General features: G+C 43.9%; 1 protein-coding gene across 4 annotated transcripts in view; it reads left to right on the forward strand.

Annotated features, from left to right (window-relative positions):
• trmt61a (tRNA methyltransferase 61A) overlaps positions 1 to 17,122 on the forward strand; it is a 19,340-nt gene extending 2,218 nt beyond the window's left edge. For all 4 annotated transcript variants that reach the window (XM_045207469.1, XM_045207470.1, XM_045207471.1 and 1 more), the window contains exons 3-4: positions 12,121 to 12,387; positions 16,129 to 17,122. In XM_045207469.1, the coding sequence (XP_045063404.1) occupies positions 12,121 to 12,387; positions 16,129 to 16,421 (560 nt within the window). In that variant the 3' untranslated portion in view covers positions 16,422 to 17,122. The remainder of the gene's footprint in view (positions 1 to 12,120; positions 12,388 to 16,128) is intronic.
• The last annotated feature ends 602 nt before the right edge of the window (positions 17,123 to 17,724 follow it).

The raw sequence follows: 17,724 nt of genomic DNA on the forward strand, positions 1-17,724 counted from the left end.
CCTGGAGGCAGACGGCTGTTCTTGCCGCAGTGCTTCATCATGCTTTACTGCTGTGCTGTTCCTTCCCAGTCGGCAGGTTATTGATGGAACACCGGTAAACGTGTGCCGACTCCCAGACGGCGTATCAATGAACAAACTACTTGATCAGCCCCCGCCCGCCCTCCCTGGCATAATGGGGAGCCGCAACATGTCCTGCAGTATTGTCACGTTTCTCAGCCTCTTCATGTGGGTCTTTACACTGCTTTGAAAAAGTGCCGGCTCCAAAACATACAGTCGGGTCAAAATGCTGAGGCAGCAGTACAATGCACCATTGCATGCGGAGTCATTTTTGTTGGTTGGTTTTGAACTGGTGTAAGACAATGTAGCCTAATTGAGTGACGAAAGACCCCCAACGTACCAGCCTGTCATGAGGACCACCTCCCCTCTCCTCATTAGATTTCATGGTGTGTTTTGGCACTGAAACCTTGTTTCACTGTAGAAAATAAACACTTATTGGATGTCTGGTCTTTCCTAAATGTTGATCAAAATGACTGATAAGACCATGGAAACTTAGCAACTGATTAGATGTTGAATCTACTTAATTACTTGCTAATACATGAACACTGGATGACGACAATGAGCCTATCTGCCGATAAGCACTTACTAATATCAGGGGTGACTTACAGTTCTATGAAAAAGTATTTTCCCCCTTTCTAATTTTCTCTACTTTTGCATATTTGTGATACTGAATGTAATCAGATCTTCAACCAAAACCTAATATTAGAAAAAGGGAACATAAGTGAACAAATAACACAACAATTACATATTTATTTCATAAACAAAGTTATGCAAAACCCAATTCCCCTGTGTGAAAAAGTAATTGCCCCCTTACACTCAATAACTGGTTGTGCCACCTTTAGCTGCAATGACTCCAACCAAATGCTTCCTGTAGTTGTTGATCAGTCTGTCACGTCGCTGTGGAGGAATTTTGAACCACTCTTCCATGCAGAACTGCTTTAACTCAGTGACGTGTGGGTTTTCAAGCATGAACTGCTCGTTTCAAGTCCTGCCACAACATCTCAATTGGGATTAGGTCTAGACTTTGACTAGGCCATTCCAAAACTTCCAATTTGTTGATTTTTAGCAATTTTCATGTAGACTTGATTGTGTGTTTTGGATCATTGTCTTGCTGCATGACCCAGCTACGCTTCAGCTCACAGACGGATGGTCTGACATTCTTCTGTAGAATTCTCTGATACAGAGCAGAATTCATGGTTCCTTCTATTAAGGCAAGTCGTCCAGGTCCTGAGGCAGCAAAGCATCCCCAAACCATCACACCACCACCACCATGCTTGACCTTTGGTATGATGTTCTTACTGTGGAATTGGTTTTCGGCAGGCATTACTGGAACCATGTCGTCCAAAAAGTTATACTTTTTAATCATCTGTCCATAGAACGTTCTTCCAAGAGTCTTGATGATCATCCAGGTGCTTTTTGGCAAACTTGAGTCAACTTTTTGGACGAGATGGGTCCCATTATGCCTGGCAAAAACTAAACACTGGTTGGAGTCATTTGGTTGGAGTCATTGCAGCTAAAGGTGGCACAACCAGTTATTGAGTGTAAGTGGGCAATTACTTTTTCACACAGGGGAATTGGGTGTTGCATAACATTGTTTATGAAATAAATATGTAATTGTTGTTATTTGTTCACTTATGTTCCCTTTATCTAATATTAGGTTTTGGTTGAAGATCTGATAACATTCAGTATCACAAATATGCAAAAGTAGAGAAAATTAGAAAGGGGGCAAATACTTTTTCATAGCACTGTATATTTTGTGTCTTGAGTGACTTTGTGAATGAGCAATGTAAACAGGCAGTGATAAGAAGTGACTAGTGTTGTAGGGGGAATTCACAGTCACTAGAGGAGTCACCTTGCAGCTAGATTGCGCTGAAGTTCACCAGGCTAGCCCTAGCACAAGGTCTCCTGTTATCATGTTCTGCTGCTTCTCATGTAGTTGTTTAATTTCATCCCTCTTTGCTGCCTGCTGACCAGGCTCCATCCTTCTGCCAGGATTAGATTAGAACTCTTGATAGGAGTCTCTGGTCAGGGCTGTTTTCATCAACGCTGGCCTAATGGGAAAGCTAATGGGTGCTCACTGCTCAGAGCCTCTGATGAAGATGCCAACCGCGGCCTTCTTCTTACCCAATCAGGTGGCACCCTCGTGGTGGGCATGGGATGAGTGCCAGTTCCCAGTACTGATGGGCAGTGTGTGAGATGGGAAGATACTTTGGTCTCTTGTCCTGCAGCTCATTATCCTCAGGCAGCAGAAATGTTCAATGTCTTTTGAAAGTCAAGTTGAAACTCACCAGGAAACTGTATTCACAGATGGTGCTCTTTCCCTCGCTCTTTCATTCCATCATTGTCTCTGTCTCTCACATGGAAGGCTTATTAAATGAACTAGGTTGCTCTCTGATTCTGAATATGCTCTTGTAACTACAGGATATATTTTTTATATAAACAGTAACAGTCAAAGGTTTGGACACTCCTACTCATTCAAGGGTTTTTCTTTATTTTTACTATTTTCTACATTGTAGAATAATACTGAAGACATCAAAACGATGAAATAACATACATTGCTCAAAAAAATAAAGGGAACACTAAAATAACACATCCTAGATCTGAATGAATGAAATAATCTTATTAAATACTTTTTTCTTTACATAGTTGAATGTGCTGACAACAAAATCACACAAATTATCAATGGAAATCAAATGTATCAACCCATGGAGGTCTGGATTTGGAGTCACACTCAAAATTAAAGTGGAAAACCACACTACAGGCTGATCCAACTTTGATGTAATGTCCTTAAAACAAGTCAAAATGAGGCTCAGTAGTGTGTGTGTGTGTGGCCTCCACGTGCCTGTTTGACCTCCCTACAACGCCTGGGCATGCTCCTGATGAGGTGGCGGATGGTCTCCTGAGGGATCTCCTCCCAGACCTGGACTAAAGCATCCGCCAACTCCTGGACAGTCTGTGGTGTAACGTGGCGTTGGTGGATGGAGCGAGACATGATGTCCCAGATGTGCTCAATTGTATTCAGGTCTGGGGAACGGGCGGGCCAGTCCATAGCATCAATGCCTTCCTCTTGCAGGAACTGCTGACACACTCCAGCCACATGAGGTCTAGCATTGTCTTGCATTAGGAGGAACCCAGGGCCAACCGCACCAGCATATGGTCTCACAAGGGGTCTGAGGATCTCATCTCGGTACCTAATGGCAGTCAGGCTACCTCTAGCGAGCACATGGAGGGCTGGGCGGCCCCCCAAAGAAATGCCACCCCACACCATGACTGACCCACCGCCAAACCGGTCATGCTGGAGGATGTTGCAGGCAGCAGAACGTTCTCCACGGCGTCTCCAGACTCTGTCACGTCTGTCACATGTGCTCAGTGTGAACCTGCTTTCATCTGTGAAGAGCACAGGGCGCCAGTGGTGAATTTGCCAATCTTGGTGTTCTCTGGCAAATGCCAAACGTGCTGCACGGTGTTGGGCTGTAAGCACAACCCCCACCTGTGGACGTCGGGCCCTCATACCACCCTCATGGAGTCTGTTTCTGACCGTTTGAGCAGACACATGCACATTTGTGGCCTGCTGGAGGTCATTTTGCAGGGCTCTGGCAGTGCTCCTCCTGCTCCTCCTTGCACAAAGGCGGAGGTAGCGGTCCTGCTGCTGGGTTGTTGCCCTCCTACGGCCTCCTCCACGTCTCCTGATGTACTGGTCTGTCTCCTGGTAGCGCCTCCATGCTCTGGACACTACGCTGACAGACACAGCAAACCTTCTTGCCACAGCTCGCATTGATGTGCCATCCTGGATGAGCTGCACTACCTGAGCCACTTGTGTGGGTTGTAGACTCCATCTCATGCTACCACTAGAGTGAAAGCACCGCCAGCATTCAAAAGTGACCAAAACATCAGCCAGGAAGCATAGGAACTGAGATGTGGTCTGTGGTCACCACCTGCAGAACCACTCCTTTATTGGGGGTGTCTTGCTAATTGCCTATAATTTCCACCTGTTGTCTATTCCATTTGCACAACAGCATGTGAAATGTATTGTCAATCAGTGTTGCTTCCTAAGTGGACAGTTTGATTTCACAGAAGTGTGATTGACTTGGAGTTACATTGTGTTGTTTAAGTGTTCCCTTTATTTTTTTGAGCAGTGTATATGGAATCATGTAGTAACCAAAAAAGTGTTAAACAAATCAAAATATATTTTATATTTTAGACTCTTCAAAGTAGCCACCCTTTGCCTTGATGACAGTTTTGCACACTCTTGTCATTCTCGCAACCAGCTTCATGAGGAATTATTTTCCAACCGTCTTGAAGGAATTCCCACATATGCTGAGCACTTGTTGGCTGCTTTTCCTTCACTCTACAGTCCAACTCATCCCAAACCATCTCAATTGGGTTGAGGTCGGGTGATTGTGGAGGCCAGGTCATCTGTGCAGCACTCCATCACTATCCTTGGTCAAATAGCTTACACAGCCTGGAGGTGTGTTTTGGGTCATTGTCCAGTTGAAAAACAAATGATAGTCCCACTAACTGCAAACCAGATGGGATGGCGTATCGCTGCAGAATGCTGTGGTAGCCATGCTGGTTAAGTGTGCCTTGAATTCTAAATAAATTACAGACAGTGTCACCAGCAAAGCACCCTCACACCTCCTCCTCCATGCTTCACGGTGGTAACCACACATGCGGAGATCATCCGTTCACCTACTCTGCGTCTCACAAAGACATGGCGGTTGGAACCAAAAATCTCAAATTTGGACTCATCAGCCCAAAGGACAGATTTCCACCGGTCTAATGTCCATTGCTTGTGTTTCTTGGACCAAGCAAGCGTCTTCTTCTTATTGGTGACCTTTAGTAATGGTTTCTTTGCAGCAATTCGACCATGAAGGCCTGATTCACGCAGTCTACTCTGAACAGTTGATGTTGAGATGTTTCTGTTACTTGAACTCTGAAGCATTTATTTGAGCTGCAATTCTGAGGCTGGTAACACTAATGACCTTATCCTCTGCAGCAGAGGTAACTCTGGGTCTTCCTTTCTTGTGGCAGTCCTCATGAGAGCCAGTTTCATAATAGCGTTTGATGGTTTTTGTGACTGCACCTGAAGAAACGTTCAAAGTTCTTTAAATTTTCTGGATTGACTGACCAAATGCATTAAGAAGGAAATCAATTCCAAAAATTAACTTTTAAGAAGGCACACCTGTTCATTGAAATGCATTCCAGGTCTGTAATTTTTATCATAGGTACACTTCAACTGTGAGAGACGGAATCTAAAACAAAAATCCAGAAAACCACATTGTATGATTTTTAAGTAATTCATTTGCATTTTATTGCATGACATAAGTATTTGATCACCTACCAACCAGTAAGAATTCCGGCTCTCACAGACCTGTTAGTTTTTCTTTAAGAAGCCCTCCTGTCCTCCACTCATTACCTATATTAACTGCACCTGTTTGAACTTGTTACCTGTATGAAAGACACCTGTCCACACACTCAATCAAACAAACTCCAACCTCTCCACAATGGCCAAGACCAGAGAGCTGTGTAAGGACATCAGGGATAAAATTGTAGAGCTGCACAAGGCTGGGATGGGCTACAGGACAATAGGCAAGCAGCTTGGTGAGAAGGCAACAACTGTTGGCGCAATTATTAGAAAATGGAAGAAGTTCAAGATGACGGTCAATCACCCTTGGTCTGGGGCTACATGCAAGATCTCACCTCGTGGGGCATCAATGATCATGAGGAAGGTGAGGGATCAGCCCAGAACTACACGGCAGGACCTGGTCAATTACCTAAAGAGAGCTGGGACCACAGTCTCAAAGAAAACCATTAGTAACACACTAAGCCATCATGGATTAAAATCCTGCAGCGCACGCAAGTTCCCCTGCTCAAGCCAGCGCATGTCCAGCCCCGTCTGAAGTTTGCCAATGACCATCTGGATGATCCAGAGGAGGAATGGGAGAAGGTCATGTGGTCTGATGAGACAAAAATATAGCTTTTTGGTCTAAACTCCACTCGCTGTGTTTGGAGGAAGAAGAAGGATGAGTACAACCCCAAGAACACCATCCCAACTGTGAAGCATGGAGGTGGAAACATCATTCTTTGGGGATGCTTTTCTGCAAAGGGGACAGGACGACTGCACCGTATTGAGGGGAGGATGGATGGGGCCATGTATCGCGAGATCTTGGCCAACAACCTCCTTCCCTCAGTAAGAGCATTGAAGATGGGTCGTGGCTGGGTCTTCCAGCATGACAACGACCCGAAACACACAGCCAGGGCAACTAAGGAATGGCTCCGTAAGAAGCATCTCAAGGTCCTGGAGTGGCCTAGCCAGTCTCCAGACCTGAACCCAATAGAAAATCTTTGGAGGGAGCTGAAAGTCCGTATTGCCCAGCGACAGCCCCGGAACCTGAAGGATCTGGAGAAGGTCTGTATGGAGGAGTGGGCCAAAATCCCTGCTGCAGTGTGTGCAAACCTGGTCAAGACCTACAGGAAACGTATGATCTCTGTAATTGCAAACAAAGGTTTCTGTACCAAATATTAAGTTCTACTTTTCTGATGTATCAAATACTTATGTCATGCAATAAAATGCAAATGAATTACTTAAAAATCATACAATGTGATTTTCTGGATTTTTGTTTTAGATTCCGTCTCTCACATTTGAAGTGTATCTATGATAAAAATCACAGACCTCTACATGCTTTGTAAGTAGGAAAACCTGCAAAGTCGGCAGTGTATCAAATACTTGTTCTCCCCACTGTACATACATACATACATACATACATACATACATACATACAGCTAAAAAATTAAGAGACCACTGCGAATCTTTCTTAAATCAGCATCTCTACATGTATGACATCCATTCCATTCCAGTGTCTGTTGAATTCCAACACAGGTACACCTCATTCTACTGAATTAGGTACTGATTAGGTGATCACCTGAACCAAATCTTATTTAACGAGGAGAAGTATAAAAACCACTGCTGTGGTCATCACTATCCTCTTGCTGGATAGCAAAAACAGTGCTAATAGTACCTCAAAAGTAATATTAATCAAAAAATAACTATGGACCATGCCAAAAGAGTTGAAAAGGAATGTTTTGAGTGAGGAAAAGAAGGGGTCAATTCTGGCTTTACTGGCAGAGAGATACAGTGAGCGTCAGGTTGCTTCCGTCCTTAAAATGTCATTGGGGACAACAAAGCTACAGACCGGCAGAGGGCGAAAACGAGATTCTACTGACCGGGATGACAGCCAACTCATTCGAATGTCACTCAACAACCGTAGGATGACATCAAGTGACCTACAAAAAGAATGGCAAACAGCAGCTGGGGTGAAGTGCACGGCGAGGACGGTTCAAAACAGGCTCCTAGGGGCAGGGCTGAAGTCATGCAAAGCTAGAAAAAAAGCCCTTCATCAATGAGAAGCAAAGAAGAGCCAGGCTGAGGTTTGCAAAATACTTGGACAGTAGAGGACTGGAGTAAGGTCATTTTCTCTGATGAGTCCAATTTTCAGCTTTGCCCAACACCTGGTCGTCTAGTGGTTAGACGGAGACCTGGAGAGGCCTACAAGCCACAGTGTCTCGCACCCACTGTGAAAATTGGTGGAGGATCGGTGATCTGGGGGTGCTTCAGCAAGGCTGGAATGGGGCAGATGTGTCTTTGTGAAGGACACATTAATCAAGCCACGTACAAGGTTGTCCTGGAAGAGAACTTGCTTCCTTTTGCTCTGACATTGTTCCCCAACTCTGAGGATTGGTTTTTCCAGCAGGACAATGCGCCATGCCACACAGCCAGGTCAATCAAGGTGGGGATGGAGGTCCACCAGATCAAGACCCTGTCATGGCCAGCCCAATCTCCAGACCTGAACCCCATTGAAAACTTCTGGAATGTGATCAAGAGGAAGATTTGTTGCTAGGAGTATCATAAAGTCACCCAACATCAATGTGAAAGACTGGTGGAGAGCATGCCAAGACGTATGAAAGCGGTGTTAAAACATTAGTATTGTGTTGTTTAAAAATGAACATGAACTTATTTTCTTTGCATTATTCGAGGTATTTTTAGTTATTTTGACCAGTTGTCATTTTCTGCAAATAAATGCTCTAACTGGCAATACTTTTATTTGGAATTTGGGAGAAAAAAATGTTAATTTTACCCAAACACATACCTATAAATAGGAAATCCAGAGAAACTGATAATTTTGCAGTGGTCTCTTAATTTTCTCCAGAGCTGTATGTGTGTGTATACAGTGAGGGGAAAAAAGAATTTGATCCCCTGCTGATTTTGTACGTTTGCCCATTGACAAAGAAATGATCAGTCTATAATTTTAATGGTAGGTTTATTTGAACAGTGAGAGACAGAATAACAACAAAAAATTCCAGAAAAAAACGCATGTCAAAAATGTTATAAATTGATTTGCATTTTAATGAGGGAAATAAGTATTTGACCCCTCTGCAAAACATGACTTAGCCAACAAGGGTTTTGCCACCAAGTACTATCACAGAGGTCAGACGTTTCTTGTATTTGGCCACCAGGTTTGAACACATCGCAGGAGGGATTTTGTCCCACTTCTCTTTGCAGATCTTCTCCAAGTCATTAAGGTTTCGAGGCTGACGTTTGGCAACTCGAACCTTCAGCTCCCTCCACATATTTTCTATGGGATTAAGGTCTGGAGACTGGCTAGGCCACTCCAGGACCTTAATGTGCTTCTTCTTGAGCCACTCCTTTGCTGCCTTGGCCATGTGTTTTGGGTCAATGTCATGCTGGAATACCCATTTTCAATGCCCTGGCTGAGGGAAGGAGGTTCTCACCCAAGATTTGACGGTACATGGCCCCATCCATCGTCCCTTTGATGCGGTGAAGTTGTCCTGTCCCCTTAGCAGAAAAACACCCCCAAAGCATAATGTTTCCAGCTCCATGTTTGACGGTGGGGATGGTGTTTTTGGGGTCATAGGCAGCATTCCTCCTCCTCCAAAGACGTTGAGTTGATGCCAAAGAGCTCCATTTATGGTCTCATCTGACCACAACACTTTCACCCAGTTCTCCTCTGAATCATTCAGATATTCATTGGCAAACTTCAGACGGGCATGTATATGTGCTTTCTTGAGCAGGGGGACCTTGCGTGCTCTGCAGGATTTCAGTCTTTCACGGTGTAGTGTGTTACCAATTGTTTTCTTGGTGACTATGGTCCCAGCTGCCTTGAGATAATTGACAAGATCCTCCCGTTTATTTCTGGGCTGATTCCTCACCGTTCTCATGATCATTGCAACTCCACAAGGTGAGATCTTGCATGGAGCCCCAGGCCGAGGGAGATTGACAGTTCTTTTGTGTTTCTTCCATTTGCGAATAATCGCACCAACTGTTGTCACCTTCTCACCAAGCTGCTTGGCGATGGTCTTGTAACCCATTCCAGCCTTGTGTAGGTCTACAATCTTGTCCCTGACATCCTTGGAGAGCTCTTTGGTCTTGGCCATGGTGGAGAGTTTGGAATCGGATTGATTGCTTCTGTGGACAGGTGTCTTTTATACAGATAACAAGCTGAGATTAGGAGCACTCCCTTTAAGAGTGTGCTCCTAATCTCAGCTTGTTACCTGTATAAAAGACACCTGGGAGCCAGAAATCTTTCTGATTGAGAGGGGATCAAATACTTATTTCCCTCATTAAAATGCAAATAAATTTATAACATTTTTGACATGAGTTTTTCTGGATGTATTTGTTGTTATTCTGTCTCTCACTGTTCAAATAAACCTACCATTAAAATTATAGACTGATCATTTCTTTGTCAGTGGGCAAACGTACAAAATCAGCAGGGGATCAAATACTTTTTTCCCTCACTGTGTATATCTCACATACACTACTGTTCAAAAGTTTGGGATCACGTAGAAATGTCCATGTTTTTGAAAGAAATGCACTTTTTTTTTGGTCCATTTTTTTAAAATAACATCAAATTGATCAGAAATACAGTGTAGACATTGTAAATGTTGCATATGGCTGTTGTAGCTGGAAACTGCTTTTTTAATTTATTTTTACAAATGGAATATCTGCATAGGCGTACAGAGGCCCATTATCAGCAACAATCAGACCTGTGTTCCAATGGCGTGTTGTGTTTGCTAATCCAAGTTTTTATAGTTTTAAAAGGCTAATTGATAATTAGAAACCCCTTTTGCAATTATGTTAGCACAGCTGAAAACTGTGCTGATTTAAAGAAGCAATAAAACTGGCCTTCTTTAGACTAGTTGAGTATCTGGAGCATCAGCAATTGTGGGTTCGATTACAGGCTCAAAATGGCCAGAAACAAATAACTTTCTTCTGAAACACCAGTCTCAACGTCAACAATGAAGAGGTGACTCCGGGATGCTGACCTTCTAGGCAGAGTTGCAAAGAAAAAGCCATATCTCAGACTGGCCAATAAAAATAAAAGATGGGCAAAAGAACACAGACACTGGACTTTTTCTTTGCATCTCTGCCTAGAAGGTCAGCATCCCGGAGTCGCCTCTTCACTGTTGACGTTGAGACTGGTGTTTTGCGGGTACTATTTAATGAAGCTGCCAGTTGAGGACCTGTGAGGTGTCTGTTTCTCAAACTAGACACTCTAATGTATTTGTCCTCTTGCTCAGTTGTGCACCAGGGCCTCCCACTCCTCTTTCTATTCTGGTTAGAGTCAGTTTGCGCTGTTCTGTGAAGGGAGTAGTACACAGCGTTGTATGAGATCTTCAGTTTCTTGGCAATTTCTCGCATGGAATAGCCTTAATTTCTCAGAACAAGAATAGACTGACAAGTTTCAGAATAAAGTTATTTGTTTCTGGCCATTTTGAGCCTGTAATCGAACCCACAATTGCTGATGCTCCAGATGCTCAACTAGTCTCAAGAAGGCCAGTTTTATTGCTTCTTTAATCAGCACAAGAGTTTTCAGCTGTGCTAACATAATTGCAAAAGGGTTTTCTAATGATCAATTAGCCTTTTAAAATTATGAACTTGGATTAGCAAACACAACGTGCCATTGGAACACAAGACTGATGGTTGCTGATAATGGGCCCATGTAGATATTCCATTAAAAATCAGCAGTTTCCAGCTACAATAGCCATTTACAACATTAACAATGTCTACAATGTATTTCGGATCAATTTGAGGTTATTTTAATGGACAAAAAAATTGCTTTTCTTTTGAAAACAAGGACATTTCTAAGTGACCCCAAACTTTTGAACGGTAGTGTGTATATATACATTTAATTTTTTTACAGTGGAAGATGTAAATAGTGTATCCTCAGTGCACTACATGCTTAAAATTGGCAGAACAAATAGGCCTTCACGTGTACTCTGTGAGGAATGTTCCTCCTTGGTATTACCATGGAAGGTGACTGGATGTTTTGGATACTTGCGATTTGAAGCTATCCCCTTAGTGCTTAAGTATTTTCATAGTAGAACATTACACACACTTGAGCAGGGTTGGAGCAGAGTTGTGAATTAAATTCAGGAGTAAACTACAAAGCCTGGGAAATGGCTTACCATGCAGTAACACCACTATGATTGCACCATACACACAGCAACACTACCCACATAAAGCATCAGATTACATGCAGTAAGTAGTTACCGGACACTTGTCTGTGCCACTGGCTCTGACGTCAGTCATCCCGTCGGTCAAACGGCATTGCGTTTAGCAAGTCAATGTGCCGCTGTGGGGTAAACATTGCCCCCATTGTTGCCATGAGAACAAAAGCAGCAGTGATGCAATGTGAGGAGGGGGAGGAGGAAGGGGCACTGTAGCCCATCGCCATGTCCCCCTGCCCTAACCGCGTGTCACATGATCGCTTCAGACGCGATGAGACAACAGCAAGTATTGTTGTGGTCATATAGTATGATGTACAGTCCAAGATTTAAATACTATTTTGATGCTTGCGCATGCACAACTACACAAACTCTAACATGTACTGTACATCAGACACGTTGATTGAATATGATGACATAAATGGTATTGATCTGTTTTCAACATCTTTCCCATTGTGAACACGCCAGCCATCTATGACACTGCTGCTAGTCGCATACCCTCTCTAAACCCATTCCCTGTTTGTTTTGTTGTGGTTGTAGGTACGGGCAGCGGGTCTTTGTCCCACGCCATCCTGCGCACCATCGCGCCCACGGGCCACCTGCACACTGTGGAGTTCCACCAGCAGCGTGCTGAGAAGGCGGAGGAGGAGTTCAGGGAGCACCGCGTAGGCCACCTGGTCACCGTCCGTAACCAGGATGTCTGCAAGGAGGGCTTTGGAGTGACGGGGGTGGCAGACGCTGTCTTCCTGGACATCCCCTCTCCCTGGGAGGCCGTCCAACATGCCAAGAACGCCATGAAGAGGCAGGGTAAGACACCGGTGTGTGTGCGAGTGTGTGGAGAAACAGCCAAAAACTTGGTCCCAATAACATGACATTGGCCTGTCCACTCTGAAATCCCAGCAAGCCTTTGTTCCCTGGCTGTGTAGTGCAGTGCACTCTTCCATATTGGATATTGATCTGGGTCAGCAGAGCGCTCATTAAATGTGTCCTTAGCTCGCGTGTGTTCCTCCCTGTTTGTTTCTTCCTTGTCACACGGACGCAGAATAAAGTGACCTGGTTAAAGAGCATGCAGTGTTCTCCGTGGAGACCAGGGCCTATGGTGCAGTGGGGGCAAGCCTGGGCAAGTTGGTGGCTTAGTTGGGTGGTCAGTCTCTGGCGAGCGTGTGTGTGTGTTCGTGGGCTAAAGGTGGGACATGAGTAGAATACATCACAGGGCTATTATTCACATAACCCTAGCCTAGTACAGTTACTTACTTTGGATCACTGGTTTATAAACCGCTTTGTAAAAGATGGAGTTGATTTTTATAATCCTGAGGCGCATAAACCGATAATCTTATTAAACGGAAGCCTCAATAAGAAATGGAATGTGGGACATGGACTAGCAACAATGCAAAGAGACTCCAGCACCCTTTCGTACATTCTCTCCCCCAGTAGATGTTTCAGTCCTCCCTTTTATGGTTTCACGTCTGCATATTTCTCTTTAGCTATCCGACTTCCCCTTACACGCACAGCCAGATATCTGGATATAGAATCAGTCCCATGACCATACAGGGTTATGTGCTGTAGGGAGAGGTTGCATCAGTCTCCTTTAGGCAAGGCACAATTTATTTCCCTATTTTACATTCATAGAGACTGGAGTCCCCATCTTTCTCTCTCTCTCGTTCACACTCTCTCTCGTTCACTCTCTCTCGTTCACTCTCTCTCGTTCACTCCTCTAGAGGACTGAACACTATGGAGCTGTGTCTCTGTGCTTCAGCTGAGGGCATCCAGCAGTTCACCAGTCAATTATACCGCCCCTGTGAGCTTCACATGCTCCTGCGCAGTGCTTGTGTAACCACTAATAATAAAAGTGCATTCCATATGTTTTCCTTTCCCTGCTTCAGATTTGGTCATGCTATCTGAGAACCAGGGTAAGGGGCAGAATGTGGAGCATGGGGCAATGGAGAAGGGCTTTATTTTTTTTTAAAAATCACTAATTCTTTAAAAAAATTGGCCAGTTGCCTGCCCCTTTTATTTAGAGAAGCTGTGCTCTGAAGACCCTGTATCCTGGCACAGACTGCCCTGCCCCCCCCTCTCCTGGTTGCCAGGAGACATGGGGGCTGTGTTTAGAGCTGCCTAGCGAGAGAAAGGCTGCCATTATTTGTCAATGGAACGTCTGCTATCTGAGAGATCCCACATTTCCAAGACTAGACATTGACTTTTGTAAGGGCTCGTCTAATATCTTACACACACACACACTCCAAAGTAGAAGAAAAGTATGTGTGCTTGGCACTTACTAGTAACTGTCTGCTTGTGTTGCTTGTTGGACTTGTAAGGCTAAAAGCCACCTCACTTTGTTCCTACACTGTTAAATCTACAATCAAGTCTTCTCGCAGTGAGACCTGGGCTTCTGTAATAGGCGTGTGATTTAGGCTGCATGCTTAACTCACTCTCCAGGTTAATGGAGATATCTTGGCAAGCTGCTCTCATCCCCTGCTGTGGGGCTTGTATTTAGCAGAGGTAGAGGGAGATCCTTTGCAGTTTGCACACATTCTTGGATGTTAGTTAATGATGTGTGTAGGCTGTTTCTCTGGATACATTATCCCAGTGGAAACGCATGCATAGTCTTGTGTGTTTGTGATTCTACTCATGTATTCGTACACACTGCCTCGGCACTTTCAGTTCTGTGAAATTCAACACTGGTCCTGTCACTGATTCCTTGTCACCATAAAACACACACACATTCTTCTCCCTGGAGCCTGAGTGTTGCACGTCCAGGTTTTGGCCAGAGAGGAGGAGGTGGTGATCCTGGGTTAAGTGGATCTGCTGTGATCCTGGTAAACTACACTCATGAGTGGCAGACCTGTCCCTCTCTCTCCCACTGCACTTGTCCTGCTCCAACCCCTTTAATCCATCTGTCCTTACACAACCCTCTGTTAAACTGATTAGGCCTGGGCCTGGAAACACAGCACACACACACAACGTCCCTATTTGAAGCTGAGGAGACAATTGGCCCAAGCGTGTTTGTGTTACTGACCTCTGCCTTGGTCAATATGCACGGCTGTCTGGCCCCAGATATAGTTTGAACAATAGCTTTCACACACTCCCTGGATCAGTGTTGTCAACAGCCTGATCACCACTAGCTCCACCTCTTCTGCTTCTCTCAATCAACATTTCCACTGGTCAACAAGGGTGATCACCATAGCAATTACAATGCCTCTTGAGCAACCGGTGAAAAATTGCGATGTGTTCTTCTATTACTTAATACTGGATTTTAAAATGGTTGACTTGCTTCTGTGTTCAACATAACACACAAGAACAATGAAATGTTTATGGTGGGGTCAATATCGCGTTAAACTCTTGTGGGCAGACTACGTAAACATAAATGGGTCGTTCCATCAATTCGGTGCCTTTTGAGAAGTGTAACTTTGTAAAAAAAAAAATAGATTGTTTGATTTCATCTAATTTTAACATTCTGTCATAAGAGCATATGTTCAATTCCATAAAAAACACGCTTTCCCATCTAAAGAGGTTAAATAAATAAAAAATATTATAGTAAGTGCCTATTTAAAGATGCACTATGCAGAAATCGCGCCGCCATTTCCTGGTTGCTAAAATTCTAATAGTTAGCCTAATTTCAGTTTGTGACAAAATAAGCAAGTACAGTGTAGAGAATCATTGTACCATCTAAACCGCTGTGAAATATATTTTCCATAACCAAAAATATTGTATTTTCAGCTGTTTGAAGCTGGTGTACAAAACCGAAAGTAAAAGCCGCAAAAACGTAAGCACGGGAAGCATAGAAATATGTCAACATAGACTTGCTTTCAATAAGAATGGCATCTATTTGTAAGTCGCTCTGGATAAGAGCGTCTGCTAAATGACGTAAATGTAAATATATATATAAATCATATTTGAATGTGAATTAGGTCAGGTCGCCCAAAAAGTTACATATTGCACGGTGCTTGGGTTTTTTGTCACTGGTTATTTGGACAAGGCCCGATTTTCACAGGTGTATAACATCTTTATAATGTTGGAAGGGGGGGGGGCATTTGGCCCATAGGCTGGCCCATAACTTGCAGACAGAGGGTGGAGCTCCTCGTTACGATTCTGCTCCTCATTCTAGCATCTTTACCTCTTCTCTTCTCTTAACGCGTGTGGACCCAGAACTTAATCGAACAGCTGACCAATAATGCAAGACTTTAGTTGTGAGTTAAACGAGATTACATTGTTGTGGATGGATGTAAAAAATTAATAAATGGCTTTGTAAATCTCATTTAAAAAATTATCCCAGCGTTGGAATCCAAGTCAGGAGCCGAGTCTGTTTCTGGTCTCTAAACCTGTTTTCTGAATCTCTTAAACGTAGCTAGAGGATTCTCCAAAATCTCCATTAGGGATGAATATACCAAACTCTGGATGTTTACATAGAAATTGCCTAGAAGCAAAGCATGTGAGATTCAAACAGAATAATTGACTAATTCTTGTTGGCTTTTTCTACCCTTATTTACCCTCTGTCACCATCCTGTAATCCCCCTGTCTCATCCACTCTCTCTCGCTCTCTCTCTGCAGGGGGACGTTTGTGCTCCTTCTCCCCATGTATTGAGCAGGTGCAGAAGACGTGTGCGGCACTGGCTGATGAGGGTTTCGAGGAGATCAGCACTCTGGAGGTTCTGCTGAAGGTGCATGACGTACGCACCATCACGCTCCCCCTACCAGACTTTGGTCCTGACCGGCCCCTGGAGACCCCCACCGACACCCCAGTCCCTAGCAACACCTCTGTTCTCTGTAAGACAACCACGCCCCCCAGGGAGATGGCAGGGCACACAGGCTACCTCACCTTTGCCACCAAACCCCGGGTGTAGAGGACTGACTGCTGGAGGTTGTAGAGACTGTTGGTCTAGGAGGCTATGTCAGGGGAGCTCCAAAAGGTCTAAATGCAGTGCTGATGACTTGGGACCTAACCTGACCCGGGTGGAAAACCTCTGCTCACAGACTGATTTACTGGATTTTCCCCTTCCTCTTCCCTGCACAGCTAAAACTCTACATTTCAGTTGACAGCTGACTTCCTCTTCGAGAGAGACGTGATTGAGAAATTGCTGCTGTTTTAGTCTCTTTCCAATGTCTTCCGTAGACTTGGATGAACGCGTGCATACACACACACACACACACACGCTCAAACACTCTCACAGAGGGAGGGAAGAGAAAGCTAAATGGGATTTTGTTAATAGGCAGCTGATTGCTGAGGGTCTCTACACAGGGCTGTGGAGAGCTGTCTGAGAGGTTCGCTCTTAGTCTGTCATGTACAATCACTCTTATCATGCCACCGATATCTTCTTGCATCATTCAGGATTGAAATAATAGTACCTTATTTCCCATTGATGGTTAAAATAATCTCCCATTACTACCCAGTTTCTCTCTTCAGTTTGTTTCGAGGACATGGCCTTTTTTGTGTGAAATTGTTATATTTGTTTTGCACTTTGTGTTTAGGAGAATTTGTATTTTTTCTCAGCCTTGTTACAGCATCTCCCCTCAGCAAAATAAACCTTACCATCCTTCCTACTGCCCTGCTTGTACTGTGATATGTTTTATTTAACTTATGGTCTGCTATTATCATCATTACTGGACGGAGCTGTGGCTCCAGACCAAAAAAGGCAGAGAAATGGCAGCCATTCCAGGCTGGGAGGAGGTGCAGATGTCCTCCACTGCTCTCTTCCTCTGTGTGAGGGATTATAAACATTTGACTATTTTACTGTAGAAGAAGCACACTATTACTCCAGAGGAACACAACCTCTGCCCAATGATTTTGTACATTGTCCTTACTCATCACACATGACCAATTAGTTTGTGTACATGTCTGTTAAAAAAATTAAAAATAAATGGGAGAACCGAACTTTTCTTTTTCATTTATTATTTTCCCCAAACCCTACCACCCCTCCCCTAATTGGAGTGAACTAATGGATAACAACACTTAGGCTTCTACTTCCAGCTTATACATACTATATACATTTTACTGACACAGTATATTTTACATTAGTTATCTTTTGTTTGTTTTTAGTCCCATCCTTCAGCTCCCCTCAACCCCTCCCATCGATCTCTGAAGACCATCCAGTTTTGATTTCTATTTGCCATATATTTTTCAAATGTGCTGTGATGTTTCACAAAATT

Source organism: Coregonus clupeaformis, chromosome 25, assembly GCF_020615455.1.
Source record: "Coregonus clupeaformis isolate EN_2021a chromosome 25, ASM2061545v1, whole genome shotgun sequence".
Lineage (NCBI taxonomy): Eukaryota > Metazoa > Chordata > Actinopteri > Salmoniformes > Salmonidae > Coregonus > Coregonus clupeaformis.